Source organism: Seriola dumerili, unplaced genomic scaffold (assembly GCF_002260705.1).
Source record: "Seriola dumerili isolate Sdu_G_001 unplaced genomic scaffold, Sdu_1.0 BDQW01000088.1, whole genome shotgun sequence".
Lineage (NCBI taxonomy): Eukaryota > Metazoa > Chordata > Actinopteri > Carangiformes > Carangidae > Seriola > Seriola dumerili.
This window is the reverse complement of record NW_019174343.1, coordinates 13,786,131-13,802,974: the sequence shown is the minus strand read 5'-3', so window position 1 is coordinate 13,802,974 and position 16,844 is coordinate 13,786,131. Positions and strand designations below refer to the sequence as shown.

Below are 16,844 nucleotides of genomic sequence, written 5' to 3'. Positions count from 1 at the left end.
GACATTAAAGTCACAGAAAACCTTGTTTAAGAAGTATTATTACATCATAAAGATCAAGGCTGGATTTCCAACTGGGGAAATGGGCAACTGTCCAAGTCCCCCAAAAGCCAAAGGTTAATCTATCACCACTGGATTTGGCAGCTTGATTAGTTACAAATGTGTTAAATTATTGCACCACTAAAGCATAATATCAACTAAGATGGGTCAATATTAACTATTGGTACTTACAATATTCTGAAATACGGTTCTGTTTAATCAAAATGTGAGCGTGAGATCTCTCTCTTTCCCCGGTGCTCCGAGGCAGTCCCCTCTCAACCTCCATCCAGCGTCGTCAGTTGGTCCGTTGGAAAACTGCCGGGAGGGAGGGAGGGAGGGGAGGGGAGGGGTGAGGGGGGCAAAGCAACAGATGAGGCCCCCAGCTCTGATGAACTAGTTTAGCTTTACCTGAGCTCTTCTATTTAACAAGGCTGCCTTGTACACTGGGCAAAGTGCACAACTGGCTGGGGCCCCCAAAAGCCCCAGGTCTACTTCATATATAGTTTCTTTCTACATTATTTATTGAGTACAATGAAGTAGAATATGAGCTCTCACAGCTCCTCCGTCCTGTGGCCCTGGTTTAGTAGAGAAACCCTGTGTCAAAATCTAGCCCATTTGTTGTTAAGTTTATTTCATGAAATTTCTTCTTCTTTTTTCTGAGTGTTAAGACATTAAAGTCACAGAAAACCTTGTTTAAGGAAGTATTATTACATCATAAGATCAAGGCTGGATTTCCAACTGGGGAAAATGGGCAACTGTCCAAGTCCCCCAAAAGCCAAAGGTTAATCTATCACCACTGGATTTGGCAGCTTGATTAGTTACAAATGTGTTAAATTATTGCACCACTAAAGCATAATATCAACTAAGATGGGTCAATATTAACTGAATGGTACTTACAATATTCTGAAATACGGTTCTGTTTAATCAAATTACTACAAACTAGGACATGTTAAGTGTTGTTTCAGCACAGGAGGCCTGGTTGCACAGGACTTAATAGGAACTTGGAGGCTGCAATATTCATATTCAGGTGGGGGGTCAGTGGGAGCCCACAGTAAGTTTTTTTTCTTCCCAGGGACCCACTAACAGGTTAATCTGGCAATGGTAATAAACTGATTGGATTAAAGGAGGGATACTATTTTGCACTCAGCTGGACATAGAATAAATAATAATGAACTGATAGCAGTGCAGTTACACAGAACCTTGTAACATTAGTTACATAAACATTTCCCCCCCAATATCATCACATACGAGAACACAGTATACAGGCTAGTTAACATTAACAGCACCCCTTTCTAATGAGGCACCCTTTATAGAGGGTTTGTTAATTGTAATTGATGGCTTTATTGATTAACAAAACATTTATTAAGGCTTTGTAGAGCACTTAAACCAATAAGGACATATTTTGGGCTGCCAGATTGCCTGTGGTTGGCATTTAGCCTCCTCCAGCTGGACATTTTTTTGTATTTGGAGATGTTTTAGTTCAACAAGTAAATCACTTGAAACACTGTATGACTTCTTATCTTCTGTGTGCTGCAGCCAAAACCATTTATTCTAAGCCAAAAGCCATTTATTAATACGTTTGTTGAATTTACAGTGATCCACTTCTATTCAGTTTACTTTATTTCTCCAGGATAATTCACTCAACAGAACAGCTTTCTAGGGAGTATTGGGTACACATACAGTACAATACACATATATCAAAAAACAAACAGAGACAACCAAGTCATTATTATTAATCCATTTATATTTAGAAATAACTTACTAACTTTTTCTGTTGGCTTATAAGAAAACGAGGAACCTGCGACCCTTGACTATTTTTACATGACAACCCAGAGGTGGTCCTAATTAATGACTTGGAACTGATCCATAAAGCAATAGTAAATATTTTATCCATTAATAAAGTCATTAAATAGAATAGTCAAACCCTTTATTCTGGTGTTTTTACAAAATGGTGAAGACATAAACTAACATATAAAACTGTCTACACCAGGCCTGTAATGAGCTTCACATGTAAAGACAGTGACCAGAATCTGAATGTGAAGGTGGACAAGTTGAATCACAGGCCAACCCATTCTCTTCTCCTTTTTACATTTGTACAGTTACACACTGAAGGGGACTGGGAATTTGCTGTGTTCAGAGAGCACCAACTGGCGACACAGGACCTTGTGGATTGTGTTGGTGCATTCAGAGGGAATGAGCTACAGCTGTGCGTGCTGAGACTGTAGGAGCACCTCATTCCCCTCCACAGGGTATCGCAGAGGAGGAGGAGGCGGCCGCGTGTGGTGTGCCAGGGACAGGATCATATTTATTTATAACGACTGTAGACTGTATGGCCACAACAGTAACCGTTCCAACAGCTACACCCACGTGCTCAGTGTTTACCACTATCAGGGAGTTCACAGTTTACATATGGAGACCATTTTACGATCTATTCAGTCAGGTTTGACTCACTGAGCACAGATTGTAAATTATTCCTTTGTCGTGCCTTGTACTGCTAACTTGATATTTCACTGGCACATCATGAAAACACATTTCCAGGAAGATTTAGCAATAGACAAGTGTTTGGCTATACAGATGAGATGGAAATAAACTGTTGATTTAATAACTGAGAAACTGAACCGTTCTTAATTTCTTGTGCTCGTCCTGGTGAAGAACTGATGTCATTGTTGACATGCGGCAGACTCATTTTTCATATTCTTCAACTGGAAAAGTTCTGCTAAGTAAAGATGCTGTTCTCTCCTTTTCAGTGAACCCCCGAAAGTCTGAATCACAGCTCCTCAGTGTAATCCACAAATACACAAAATGAAATGAAGCAAAGGCAAAAGAACATCTTGAACTTTAGAGAAATTTCAAACAATCCCAGATCAACTACCTTATATCCACATGTTCCTCTTGTTGTGTTGCAGTATGAAGTTCAGTTCTACCTCAGGCAAGTTCATGGTCAAATTTATCATGTGACAGATGAATCAGGTGGATTTTTCCAGCCCACACAACTGAACAGACAAATATATTTTCCTGAGAATTTACCCAATAATTAGACTGTGCCCTAAGGTAACCTACAACAGGGGAATCACTGAAGAGGCCTGCTTCAACCTTCTAACAATTGACAAGTTTCTTGTGGTAAGATTTCTTTTTTAACTGCTGTTTCAAAAGTCCAGATTAATCTTAAATGTGTTATATGATAGATCGGAAACTCCAGAAAAGCTACTAAATGATTGTCTTCTCAACTAAAAACCTAAAAGTTTTAACCTAAGCGTTATGTTTGAACTGTTGTTTTGCGTGTAAGCATGTAACTGCCGAAGAAAATGTCAGTCCAAACACTCAAGGGTGATTTCTGTCACTTTCTTTAGCTCTTAAATGAAACATCAGGTCTTCATTTTTCATTAACGAAAGCCTGGTTTCTATTTACTTTTGCACAATGACTGGCATAATGCATCTGTTAGTCACATGTATGGAATACAGCCCTCAGGCGTTTCTTTTTATTTTCTGGTTACAAAACAATTGAGTCTTCCATCCCTGTATTTTTAATACACAGTCTATCCAAGCCTCATGGAAAATCAGGTTGCTATAGTGTAATTTAAGTTTCAAGTTTGAATTCATATTTGAATATTGTCCAATGTACAGCAGGGTACGACTTTGAAAACTAAATGTCAGACAGCTTTTCCATTTTCATATGGTCATAGGACACCCACACTTCATTAGTATGTGAAAATGCAAATTAGATTATTGAAATTTCATTTTCAGTTTTACTCAAGTTTCGCATACATATGTAGAAATCTTTAATGCTACAGAATTAAATTTTTCAAGTTTATATTACCATTTTAATATAGTATATAGTTTTGATTAAGTTCACTATAGTTTATATAGTGAACAGCACCCACACACCATTGTGCACACATGCTTTACTCACAGCAATCATCTGAAGACTGTCAGGTCTGCCTCTGGCTCTGTGGGATGGGGGCAGAGCAGATGCTGTGACAGGAAGTTACTAACGTGGTCCAGATGTGAGGACAAGAGACCACCGCCGACACAGCTGGAAAACGTGGACAACTACAGGCAGCGACTGCAGACATACACAGGATACAGGATCCCTGTGTTGAAGAAAGCTCCATCAAAAAAAAAACATTTATTCACGTCATTTTTGCAGTAGTGCACATCAAATGTAAGACTGTGGTGTGATCCGTCCCAAGCCTGTCCTCACTCACTGCAGAGGAACACTGATAAAAGCTTTGTTCAAAACTCAATTTTAATGTGGTATACAGCATATCCAAGAGCTCTAATGGGATATTCTACATGAGAGATACCAGTTAATTGCTCCAGTAATCATTTAAGCTGACCATTCAACATTCAAGTGCCCTCTAGTGTTTAAAATGATGCAGTGCAGGACAAAAGAAAGTGAGATAACGAAAGCGCCCAGTGAGCCACTATTTTGACAATAGTGCTTTTTTTTTCTTTTTTTTTTATTATTTTTAACTAGGTCTGTATTTTACTGTGAAATCCAAAGTCAAAAGTGGAAATGACTAACAAGTACAAAAGTATTTGTACACATTCAACAACTTTTAGATCTAAGATAAAATTGTTGAGTTATAAATGAAATCCTGTGTTACAAAACTTTCTCAGACAATAGAGAAAAAGAACTTACAAAAGAGAAGACCACTCAGAACTCATTTACCAGAACTTCACAAAGGCACCAATCAATTGCTTACAAAGAGATAACAAAATTAAATTGTTTAATAGGATCTATGCACACATTGGGGCAGGTCTAAGGGCCTATTCCTTTGGGCTGTTTGGTATTCCATTAATAGCATTTCCATTGTCTGGACTGCAGACCCTCCAGAGAGCTGCGTCCACCTCAGAGATAAGTGAGGGACTTCTATGTCTCCCCTGATCGTAGTTTTTACAGTCCATTAAAGGCCATCGCTAATCCTCATCTTCCTCTTCATCAATTAAGACCATCTTCCGTCTACGCTTCACAGGAGCAGAGGGATCCTCCCTGTCTGAATCTGCATCACCGTCCATATCCATCGCAATGGTGGAGTCATCTTCTGTAAATAGACAATAACTGCAGTTCAGTTATGATTAAACTCCACTGCTGTCAGAGGCTCATTACTGGTCCCACACTGCTGTGGCACAGATGTTAAATTTAGCGTGATATAAGGAATAACAACTTAACGTTGTCTCTCTTTGAACCTTTAGTTTTAAAAGTTTAAACATATTAAAACACTGGTGTCTAGATTGATTTCCAACAATGTGAGTACAATACCATCCTCCTCATCATCGTCCAACACTCTGCTTCTGCTTCTTTTAGCTGAAGTCTTGGGACCTTGGGACCTGATGTGTGCAGAAATAGATTACGAATTAAGGAGATTTAGTGTTAAAAATAGACATTTCTCAGCTGTGGTTTGGCTTAACTGTTTAACAAAAACATAGGGTGATTTTTCTCACCTCCCAGCTGTACCTTCTGTATCCTCAGCGGGGGTGAAATCTGACACAGGAGCTTAAAACAAAACAAAACAGAAAAACAAACATCATCTTAATCCATGACCTGTCCTTAATTCCTTAATTTAGCAGCAGATCTAACAACAGATTTCAAATGGTGTGAAGCTGTGGTGCTGCATCTTAAATGCTCTACAAACACCTAAAAAGAACATATCCCACAGGTTTTAGCCAATGTTGTAGTGGTTTCCCATCTTGCTAAGGCAGCTGAACTATTTTTTAAACTGACACACCAGAGGAATCTTATTACTATGTGTGATTTTACACTTTCCATTTTTAACCTTGTGGGTGTGTGTTGCTGCTTTTTAATGTTCAGCATTTTGAAATGCTAACCATGGGTGAACAATTATTTACAATCAAAATTGCATTTTTAATTCCAAGCCAAAACAACACCGGACTGTGAGAACTATGTGACTGTAGTCTCAGGAAAGTTTTATGTGCAGTATGCAACTTAACACTTATCTATGTGGGAAAGCTGTAATTAACTGGTGTCAACTGATACAGCAAAGCATCAAGCATGAAATTCCCACACATACCTGTATGCTCGGAGGCGTGGTGTTTCCTCTTGCGTGAGAGCAGCAGAGCTCTAAGAGCCTGAGCCCTCTGTTCACCTGAGACCTCCCCCTCCTCCTCCTCCGCCTCCTCCTGTGGTTCTCCAGTTGGACTCCTGGGCCCGTCTTGCTCCTCGCCACCTTTAGGTTCATCCTCTCTCGGACTAAGAGCTGCAGCTGCACTCCGGAGTTGGGATGCGCTGATCTTTGCTGGGATTCTCCAGAAAGACTCCTGATTAACAAACAGTCAACAACAACTTTATTTAAAGTTTATTTTGCAATCAAACACTGAAACAACAAAACTGTCTTAGAGAAAAAAAAGTGCAGATCAAAGGAAGTGACGTGAAATGACTGATTTGGTAGGGAAATATCATGGGGAAAAAAACCCACACACACACCTGTTCATTTGCAGGTGCTCGCATCCCCAGTTTGCGTAACAGCCTCTGGAAGCTCTTGTTGTCCATGGCGTCTTCATTTGCCTCTGTCAGGGGGACCAGTGGCACAGGCTGGGACAAACCTGTGGGAATGGACCACAACGATTTCATTTACTCACATCACTCCCGCAAGAACTAAAACAACTTTCAATTAAGAAATAAAACTGAGTGCAAAGCAGTTTGCTATGAATACTATTGAGGGTTTTAGACAGTAGCACTTACCATCTTCTTCACGGTCATTTGCCGTTCTGTTGAGACAATTCTGCAGCCACAACAGGGGTCCAGACATGCCTGTTTTAAATAATATAATAACAACAACAACAACATGAAACTTGTATTTCATTCCTGCTGTCTAAGAAAGTTCATAACAAAATAATAAATAAAACTCTAGCATTCAGCAAGGCTATAGCATTACCTTGAAAAATAAATGTAATCCATCATATCAAATATTTTACATTCTGCCAGTTTTAACTTAAATAATAGTGGAGAGCAGGAGAAAACACAGAGCACAAACTGTAAAAACTGAAACTACTAAAAACTACAGCAAGTATTTTGGCCTTTGTCGCACCTTCCTGTTGCAGAGCATTCACCATGGTGCCAACATCAGCTCTCCTCTCCACTGTGGAGTTCATGCTTTGGCTCCTCCTTACACCTTTTTGCGATTCTTCCCTCTCGTGCTCTTCGTCTTCCTCTTCATCACTCTCTTCGGACTCATCCTCTCCATCCTCTTCATCATCTCTGTCCATGGAATCATCTGGGGAACCTTGTGTTAGTCCTGCTAGGAACTCTTCTTCAGTCTGTGGCAGAAAATATATTACAGCTCATGTAGAAACACCACATCTTTCAATATTCTTTATAAATAGGAATATTATATTTTGATCACATTCAAAAGCACCTTCTATTCTATAGTATATATAGAATATATATAATATAGTCTATTTTAAAAAGACTTATGTGCTGTACATCTACAGTAACTTTACCATTCCTTTTCCAGCGCTCTTCCCTTGAGCCTTACGACTTCTCTTCTTATAAAGCTCTCTTCTCTCAGACACCATGCCCATGCTGAGCAACTTGTCCACCACACGTGCACGGGACCGCTTGGCTGTGAGCTTCTTCAGGATATTACCCAGCACATCTGTAAGAGTACAATTATTTTTCATCAAATAAAGACAGTCACCACACAAACCATGAAGTATCCCTGAAACTGAGGACAGAGGCATAGTGAAACAGCCACTACATTTTCTCATGCACTACAAAATGAGTCTGGTACCGTCAGAATCTCTGTACTCCTCAAACAGCATCTGCAGCTCCTGCTCTTGCTCCTCCTTCCAAAGTACAATCCCGGTACCTTTCCTTTGAAAAACAAAAAAACAAAACAAAAAAAACAACAACACTAGAATTACTGCCTTGCAGTTGCATGCCACTGGCCCTTCGTGAGTTAGAGCGTTGAATACTGGCCAGAAGTGTTTTTGCAGAACATTATGATGTCACAGTGAAGCTGACCTTTGACCATTTGGATATAAAATGTCATCACTTCATTTTTTTTTATCCTATCAGACATTTGTGTTAAATTGTGTAATAACTAGCGTATAAATTTGTGAGTTATGGCCAAAAATGTGTCTTGTGAGATCACAGTGACCTTTGACCAACAAAATCTAATCAGCTCATCATTGAGTCCAGACATCTGTGATTCCAAGTGATTCCCTCAAGGCTTCACTGAAATATCACGTTCCCAAGAACGTGACAAACATACTACATTTACTATTAGTACGTACTTCTGTTTCTTCAGTTCCTTAGCGTTGTCCACCAGACCCATATGCACCAGCTGTGTAACTACATGGCGCCGAGTGCGGGTGCTGTTGCTTAGTAATGGCAGCAAAGTCTCCACTATATCTGGCACTAAGCATAAGAATCAACAGTCAGTAACAGAGTATTTACTCAAGTACATAGTACGCAACTAGAGCATATAATTTAACACGACAGACAGAAAAGATGCGCAAAAAACAAACAAAAAGGAATTAAACCTTCAGAATTGCGGTGCTCCTCATAGAGCTTGCGCAACTCCTCCTCCTCCTCTTCGGTCCATGCTGGTTTCTTTCCCTCTCTGACATATTATTGACGAGAGACAATATTTAAAACAACAGAACCAAAGACTTGCTACTTTGTAATACATGTTTATTAAAATGCATCTTTTACCTATAACTTGATAACAATGGTAAATTTAACACAGAGACACAGACACAGAGAAACCAACCCTTCTTTGCTGTAGCCCTCTGTCATCTCACGTACAGCTCCCACATTTTTCCAGAACAGCAGTTCAACATATGCCTTGTTGTTTTGTGCTGCCAGTGAAAAGAAACGGTTCAGCACATACTTGGCAAACGTCACTAGTTCCTGTGAAGGAGAGTATGAAAAGTTAGCTCTTGTGTCTAATCTACAGTAGACTTCATGTCACCAAAAGCTTGCTTGACCACACTAAACCTTTATTTTCTCTCGTGTTATTACTGTACCCTGTAAGCAGCTGCAGCGGGGTCACTCAGGATTTTGTTGAAAAGGTTGAAGACTGACAGCTGGAAAAGCAAGGCATCCATTTTGAGGTCGACAGCCAGGCGGTGCAGCATTCGAGCGATACAATGGTTTGTGTGAGGTGTGTTTTTTGAGTATGTTTTTAATAGGAGGAGGTAGGGATGCACAATATTGGGGCTGGCAAACCTGTGAGGGGTAAGAAAAGGGAAAGGTCACAAAATGTTTGAAGATGCGGAAGAGGCTACTGCCTTCAGACTGGATGTACTGAAGGTTACTATAATTGTTTTCCTCACCTCTTGACAAAGTCTAGGAAGTTGAACTCCGTTTCAGAAACCTGGACAGACTCCAACTCTTCTTCTTCTAACTCTAATCCATCATCATCCTCCTCAACCACAGGCTCAGGAGGAGAGGACCCTGAAATTAAAATGTAAGGTTTCAATGTCATAAATATGCAGTGGTACAGTATATATAGCAGAGCCACAACAATTAGTCAATTAATCAAGTAGTTGATCAAAAGAACATTAATCACCAACTATTCTGACAGAAAACAACTGGCAGATTAATCAATACTCAAAATAATCACTGAATGCAGTCCTAGTGAAAAGGGTCACTAGGATAATTTTTAAAACATACTTGGCAGGTTGGCGTGCAGGATCTGCTTGAGGAGTTCCAGTTCCTCTTCAGGTTCCACATCAGCTGAACCAAACACATCTCCCTCTGGCCACACCTCCCTGAGAACAACAAAAAGAAAGATGTAGACATGTGTTTAGTTTCAGGGGCTGATGGGATTACAGGAGAAACTGATAATCAATTAGACACTCTGAGAGAATTAATCCGCAACAATTCTGAAAATGGATCAGTTGTTATGGTTGGTCAATATTTCCTGGTTCCAGTTTCACAAATGTTAAGATTTCCTGCTTTTTGAGTTTTGTGTTATTTTAAAACCAAATGAATGGTTTGGAGTGTTGGTCGGACAAAACAAGTCATCTCAAGATGATACAAGAACAAAATCAATAAAAATAAATAAAAAAATAAAGATTAACTGATAGTGAAAATAATGTTGAGTCTCACTGACCTGGCAGCACGCAGCAGTCCCAGTGCTTCTGGTCCCAGTCGAGCCAGCAGGGCATCCTGCACTCGCACCATAGCCTCAGTCCGCTGCTCCTCAAGAGGAGTTTCAGATGTGGCATCGAATGGCACAATACTTTCAGTTAAAGACTCTGACAACTGCACAAAGAAGACGGACAAGTGGCGTTTAGTGTTGGTAAATTTGACCCTTTTCAATCAATTCATTAATGTCGGACTGATATGTTTTTGGGATACTTTATGAGTGTCCTTATTAAACAAAATTTAGAAGAACTCTTTGATATGACATTCTCTTGAGTAGTATCTGATACGTGCTCTCTGCTCCCCCTTGAGGTTGATTCTCACACTGACCTGAAACCCTGAAGTCTTCATTTCTTCCTCCACAATCTTCCAGGTCTCCGCCAGGGCTTCGGGACTAGTTTCTACAGATGGTGGATTTTTTTCACCTCGAGACTTCTTCCGTCTCACCTTCTTCCTCTGCAGAATAACCAGAGCTAGATGTTAATATTTTGAGCAGGTACTAATGGCAAACATTTACACACGCACTACAAATTTATTAGAAAAGCTTACCTGAACCATCAAGTTTTTGCGACCTTTGCAGAAGCGTTCTAACATGCGCAAGAAGAGATGAGTTGACTCCACCAAGTCTTTGAGGTAAGAGTGAGGCTGCCTGGTTTCGTCAAACTTCCGCAGCAACGTCAGGAAAATCTCCCTGTATTCCATCAGGTAGAATATGTTGCCTAGAAGGTGACAATAAATAGATGACACAAACCCGTTCTGATATTTCAGATAAAGTAGAACAAGAATCTAAATTGACTATTATGAGTATAGTATATTTCACATTTTAAAACAACATTAAGACCACTCTATCTGAACTAGAGCTTCCCAGCATCTTACTTTTAATAACGTTACAACTCTGTCGGATGCTTTCGTCCTGTGAGCGGTCCATCTCATTCACAGTGAGCAGAAGCTCTTGATATGCCTTTAGAGCCAAGTGCATCCTAGAGAAAAACAAATGCCATCAGCCTGGGGCAAATTCATCGACTTGACATTTTTCTTAAAACCTGCTTCTGAATGATCTTCTTACCTGCGGGACCAGGACGTTGCCTCTTTGCGGTCAGTAAGCATCATCTCGTAGTAGTTGGTGATGTTGCGCTCAATGAAATGAAAAGCACGGATGGACATGGTCTCAGAAACTAAGTCAGCACGGAAACCGTTGCCACGGTTGAAGGCCATGAAAAAGCTGAGCGCCCAGAGGTAATAGCTTTCATCATGTTCCTGAGTATGCTCTCGAATCAGACTTTCCTGTAGACAACACAACGACATTGTACAAAAAAAAGCAGATACAATGTCAGAGACAGATTTAGAAATAGATCTATCCAAGACTTTCAGGCAAACATGTATACAGTTAAAATCATGCGAGAACTCCAACAAGGCTTGTGTGTGAGTAGCATGTTATTGCTGTGTGCCATTTGCTACAAAAAGTATTTACTATACAATAAGTAATCCACATTACAGTGACTTACCTTGACCAGGTACATGAGATGATTGTAGCAGTTCTCCAAGAAGTCCAAACAAAACTCTCGCAGGAAGAGTCGCACATTTAAGGCTGAACGGCGTTTGTCCTTACATTCCTTGGCCTGTCGGTTCCTCTTGGGAACACGTCTCACTGTTTTGCCTGTGTCATGAGTGTAATTTTTGAACTAGAAAAAAAAAAAGGTGACACTTGCATTAAAAAATTTTTTTTTAAGGTCATATGATCAGATCAAGTTAGATCAAGTTCATATTACAGATGACTGGAGTTGCACTACTTACATTATGAAGATTTCTGTGATAGATCACATCGTTGTCTCCGATTGACTTGAGACCTTGAACTACATACGACCCTCCGAAGCGAGAGTGCCTGAAAGAAAAACATCAACTGTGAAACAGAATAGAATATACACATATATTTTTTTTTCTGTCTACCGGTATTTGTCACACTCAAGTACTTCTAACAAGCTTTATAATGACTGAGGAGTATTTCACCTGCCATGCTGTAAAAGAAGGATTACAAACATAAGATTTCTGTAACTAACATGGAAGAGTTCTATATCAAAAAAAGAGTGCAAGTAAATGCAGCGGATTACTCATGTTACTGATCTAGGGTGTCATTTGGGTTTGAGTGCTGTAAGAGCTTCCCTTCCCACTGACTGATTGGGTCGTGTAGGCATACCTATTACCCCTGGTTTGCAGAATAATTGAGCATTTAAAGCGCTGGTGAACAACAATCTTTTACATCCACTGTGCCATCTTGTAACCTTGACACTGAAGAATATCAGCTTGTATAGTCACCTGGTTCCTCTTTGTAATGTGCGAGAACGTTTCGCTGCCTGCTCCCTCTGCCTCAGTGCCTCCAGCTCCTGAGAGTCTCTTTGCTTCTCCTCTGCTGAACGAGCCTGACCAGCGCTCACCAAAGCCTCTGGCGTCTGTAGGGAAAAGAAGAAGAGGTCAAACACAGAAAACAGCTGACAATCTCAGTGTGTGCCTCTAATACATTATTCAATCTAACCTGATCTCTGAACATGAGGGAGATAATTTCCAACACGTGCATACTCCACTGCTGCTCACTCTGGGCCGACGCCAGGAACTTGACCAGGTCATCAAAACCGCTCATGTGAATGGCCCACAGCAGCCTGTCATGGATGCTGGCATCATCATCCACTTTCTACAGTAAGAGGGAGAGACAGAGATTGGAATAACATCTATCTCAGATGAAAGATAAATGAAAGGGCTTGTCTTTCTGACAATAAATTTTACATTGGCATTCATGTCAAAGTCAGACCTTCTCTTCACAGGGGTCTGCAGGTACATGAAGTACATTCCTGACCAGCAGCAGGATCCTCTCTATTAGCAGGTTATCTTCCTCCTGTCTCTGCTCCCAGTCCTGAAAGAGATGAAGGTAAGTAGGTAGAGATAGGTAGGAACAGAAACCATTTTACTGATATCATCTAACAAACAGGTAAGGATGGAGGCAAAGATCTTTATCAGTAAAACACTCACCAGTTGCAGAAGGTTATACAATGTCTCACTTAAAATGCCAAACACCTTTTCACTGGCAAATGCCTGGAAATAAAAAGACACACAGATAAATAATCATTTCATTTCAAAACATTTTCATGCTAAAAACAATCCAACTCCACAATGTTCACTGTACCAACATTATCATACATTAAAACATGTAAAATGAATTGTGGTTTTACAATTAAAGGAGACAATACCTCTTTATAGGCTTGTAAATGAGATGTCACTTGCAAAAAGTGATGTCTAAACACTGGGTCATCAGGGACCTTACCAAAGCAGAGCATGGCAGGCTGGGTGAGATTGACCATGAGCCTGAGAAAAAGCAGATATCAGAGTCATATGAGCAACATTTTTGTCATTTACCAACTTCTACAACTTCAACACAAAAATGAAAAAGAAAAATAGCAAATTTCTATGTAAATCTAATGACAATATATTTACTAAAACAATATTTCTTGCCAGTGTAACAATAATGTATTGCAAAACTAGCATTGGTGTATCAATAATGCAGCCAATACGACTGTATTATGAGGATTTTTACCTGATGCAGGCATCAAATAAGCCTTTATCTTCTCCATGTTGAATGATAATAGGTAGAAGGTCATTCTGTACAATCTGGCCTGCACCCAGCTGCTGACGGACATCGCGGGTGTCATCTTCATGGCGTAAATACCTGATCAAGTCTTTCACACTCTCTGCAATGCAGAGACAGGACACAGTTAAAAGATACAAATGCATAAATAAACAACATAAATAACTTATTCATTATATCTAAACATTTTTACCACTTGAAAACCACTCACCCAAACAATCTATTTCCTTGTGATAGGTGTCTCCCTCCAGATAGCCAAGAGCACTGCAAGTTGCGAGAAGTTCACAATTCATCCTGAGTAAGTCCATTCACGATCAGCCAGCATGAAGGCTAATCTGCCACACACTAGGATATAAAAAGAGGGAAATGGTAAGAAGGACACACACAAATTTATGGCACTACATTACTTCTCAGACAAAGATGAGCAGGCTATTCCATCTGAACGTCAAGAGAGCATCACAAAAAAACTGTCTGCACTACAAACTTCAGTTTTCTGTGTGTTGTTCAAGGAGAATCTAATTAATATTTTCTAATAGGAGTGAATGTACATGGTGAACAAGACATGTAAGTAAGCAGTTAAAGCATCTTACCCTGGCGCGTCATTTACTGACACCTAGTAGAGGCAATCTCAAACTTTTCGTTACTTATCCTCAGTTCTGTTCAGCTTAGGTTTGTTGACTTTGTTAAGTTTGAGTATTTTAAATGAGTTTGGTGTATAGTAGTCTACAGCTTACCTACATTTGTTTAGACATTTAACTGTTACGTGAAGTCCCAGTGGAAACGTGAAGACTTCCTTAATGTTACCTGTGAACAGTGTTGGAGAGTAACTAAGTACATTTCCTCAACTACTGTGCATTTTTTAGGTAAACGCACTTTACCTCAGTATTCCAATTTTCTGTAAGTTTCTACTTCTATTACACCACATTTCATAGGCAAACATTACTCCTTTTACTCCTCTGGTTAGTTTGCAGATTCAGATTAATAATACTAGGTATAATCAATGAGTAATGATGTATGATATATTATCATAGGACTTTACTGACTCCAGCGGGATATAAAGTAGTTAAAATAAGCTTCTCTTTAGCCAGCTACAACGCCAGAGAGAAGTACACATAACTGCATCAATAATAATAGTCCAATAATATAAGATACGATGTTTATGTTATATCAGTTTATATTAGCAATAGCTCCGCTCGCTAATGTTATGTAGCAATTAGTTAACGTTAGCTTCTGTTTCCAGCCGCCTGACCGCGCTGTGACTTCTGCCTTGTTTTAGAGAAAGAAAAACAACACATAGTAGGTTACCAGACAGTTTAAATGTTGTTATTCTACAGGTGCCGTGTTCAGCAGGCGGTCGTGTATAGCGTTTGGTCCTTTCTCGTCAGTACAACGATAGTTTTGGACAAGTCTCGCGCCAATACAGCGGACGTAGAATGTCGTCACATCCCCTCGTTTTTACCCTCAGTTTTGCATTTCAGGCAACACCTTGCCGGGCGGTGTATCGATAGAAGAAACTTTTTCGATGACATGAGTGTGTTAGGTTCAGATGAACAGGGTTGAGATTGGGACCGAGGCCATGTTTGACGACTAGGTGTACCAGACTTCAGCGAAGTCAGTGGAATTTAGCTGCAGTTTGAGGTAAGGTGTCGCCTGAGAGGTTTCACTCTGGGCATCAGAAAGAGGTGTTAGGAAGAAAAAAGTCCTACTACTGTAATTGTTCAGTGTAGTTTGTTTGGACTGTCTCTTTTTCCTAATCTTGATATTTTGATTGTGCGACACTTTACGTTTTTCTAATTAGATTTATGGGGAGGGAGGGGGGCGTGAATCAACAATCAATTTTTAATCCAGGTAGAGCGTCTGCCTCTGGTGATGCCACCTTAAGCAGAAGTCATTCCCCTGATAAGTAACAGGTGGTGCATGAGCGTGGAAAAGAGAGAACTGCTGAAGGTGAAGAACTTTTGGGCAGTGCGTTGAACAACCAGATTTTAAGAAATCAGGCAGGCCTTGGGTGAAAGATAAGAGAAGCAACGTGAAGGTAAAGTATATATTTTTTAAGGTCCTGTTTAAAGTTTTTGGACCATAAACACCACTTTACAGCTGTCTAACTTTAAAACAGCTTTATGAATGAACCATCGCGAAATTGTATGTGACTGACAATTCATGCTTTAAATACATGATTCAAAATAATTCTAAGAAATAGTATGTGCACAAGCCTGTGCAGGGGGAACACACCCAGTATCTGGAGTGTCACTAAGAGTAACTTGGTACTACAATCTCCTCACAAGCACAGGGTGCTCTCTTGGACAAAAGTGCAGGTTATGTTGACTTTGGCTTGTATGGAACAAACCACTGGAAAAAGTAGCTCACTATTGAAGACAACAGCAATTGTTGTCAATTCAGAAGTAGTCACGTGGACAGACAAAACAACACAGATTACCTCCAATTGACTTTATTTGCACTTACATATTCATTCTTCAGTCGTGCCGGATACACACAGCATTGCGAAGCACATTCAGCACAAGCCTTTTCAGTTGGTGTCATATTTTCACTGTCAGCATTTCCTGTGTGTTACATGTTTATTAATGATCCATGTCTTAGGTGACTTGGTCGTTTGCACAATAAGAGGATAGCAAAGCTTCTAAAACAAATGCAAACATGTTAATGTATTCTCAGTCTGTCTTTTAAGGTGTGTTGACCAAAGGGCAGTGTCTGCAAGTTTGTTAGTAAGTCATATCTACGACACAAACTTCTAGAATCCTGCATTTCATTTAAACTAGCTATTTAAGCCTGTAGTTTAATACTCTGCTACAAATGTGTGGTCGTCTAAGGATTCCATGGGATTGCACTGTAAATCAAGGCCTCAGGTGGTACGTTAATAAAGTGGTTTTGCCTAGCCCTACAGATGACACATGTGTTAAGCTAAAGTTGGGTGGCTTGAATAGCACCAAAGTGACACTGTCTAAAGGGCTTCATTCATCATTGCACCAATACTGAGAGACTCTTTGCTAGACAGATAAACACATAACTAATGGGAATGAGGGCTATATAGATAAGTTTGTC

The 16,844-nt window shown here is 39.9% G+C and overlaps 1 protein-coding gene across 1 annotated transcript; it reads right to left on the bottom strand.

The window, feature by feature from the left end:
* Positions 1 to 4,512: 4,512 nt before the first annotated feature.
* On the bottom strand, positions 4,513 to 14,118 carry timeless (timeless circadian regulator). The gene is made up of 29 exons (XM_022745319.1): positions 13,996 to 14,118; positions 13,734 to 13,887; positions 13,390 to 13,504; positions 13,172 to 13,234; positions 12,954 to 13,055; positions 12,681 to 12,836; positions 12,464 to 12,597; positions 11,945 to 12,032; positions 11,656 to 11,832; positions 11,217 to 11,434; positions 11,027 to 11,130; positions 10,700 to 10,869; positions 10,481 to 10,606; positions 10,119 to 10,270; positions 9,677 to 9,774; positions 9,337 to 9,457; positions 9,028 to 9,229; positions 8,772 to 8,911; positions 8,542 to 8,621; positions 8,293 to 8,416; positions 7,788 to 7,870; positions 7,498 to 7,652; positions 7,086 to 7,314; positions 6,740 to 6,808; positions 6,482 to 6,600; positions 6,069 to 6,315; positions 5,482 to 5,533; positions 5,300 to 5,367; positions 4,513 to 5,081 (listed from the first exon to the last, which is right to left on the bottom strand). Exons 1-29 carry the CDS (start codon positions 14,090 to 14,092, stop codon positions 4,957 to 4,959), a joined length of 3,768 nt encoding a protein of 1,255 aa, XP_022601040.1. The 5' UTR covers positions 14,093 to 14,118; the 3' UTR covers positions 4,513 to 4,956.
* Between the last annotated feature and the right edge of the window lie 2,726 nt (positions 14,119 to 16,844).

Bases quoted from the DNA above. Each gene is read 5' to 3' on its own strand.
- timeless (XM_022745319.1), bottom strand. From the start codon at position 14,092: ATGGACTTACTCAGGATGAATTGTGAACTTCTCGCAACTTGCAGTGCT. The intron at 11,833-11,944 runs GTAAGTAGTGCA...TTTTTTTTCTAG, and splicing joins ATCACAGAAATCTTCATAAT to TTCAAAAATTACACTCATGA. The intron at 5,534-6,068 runs GTATGTGTGGGA...TTTTGTTTTAAG, and splicing joins CCACGCCTCCGAGCATACAG to CTCCTGTGTCAGATTTCACC.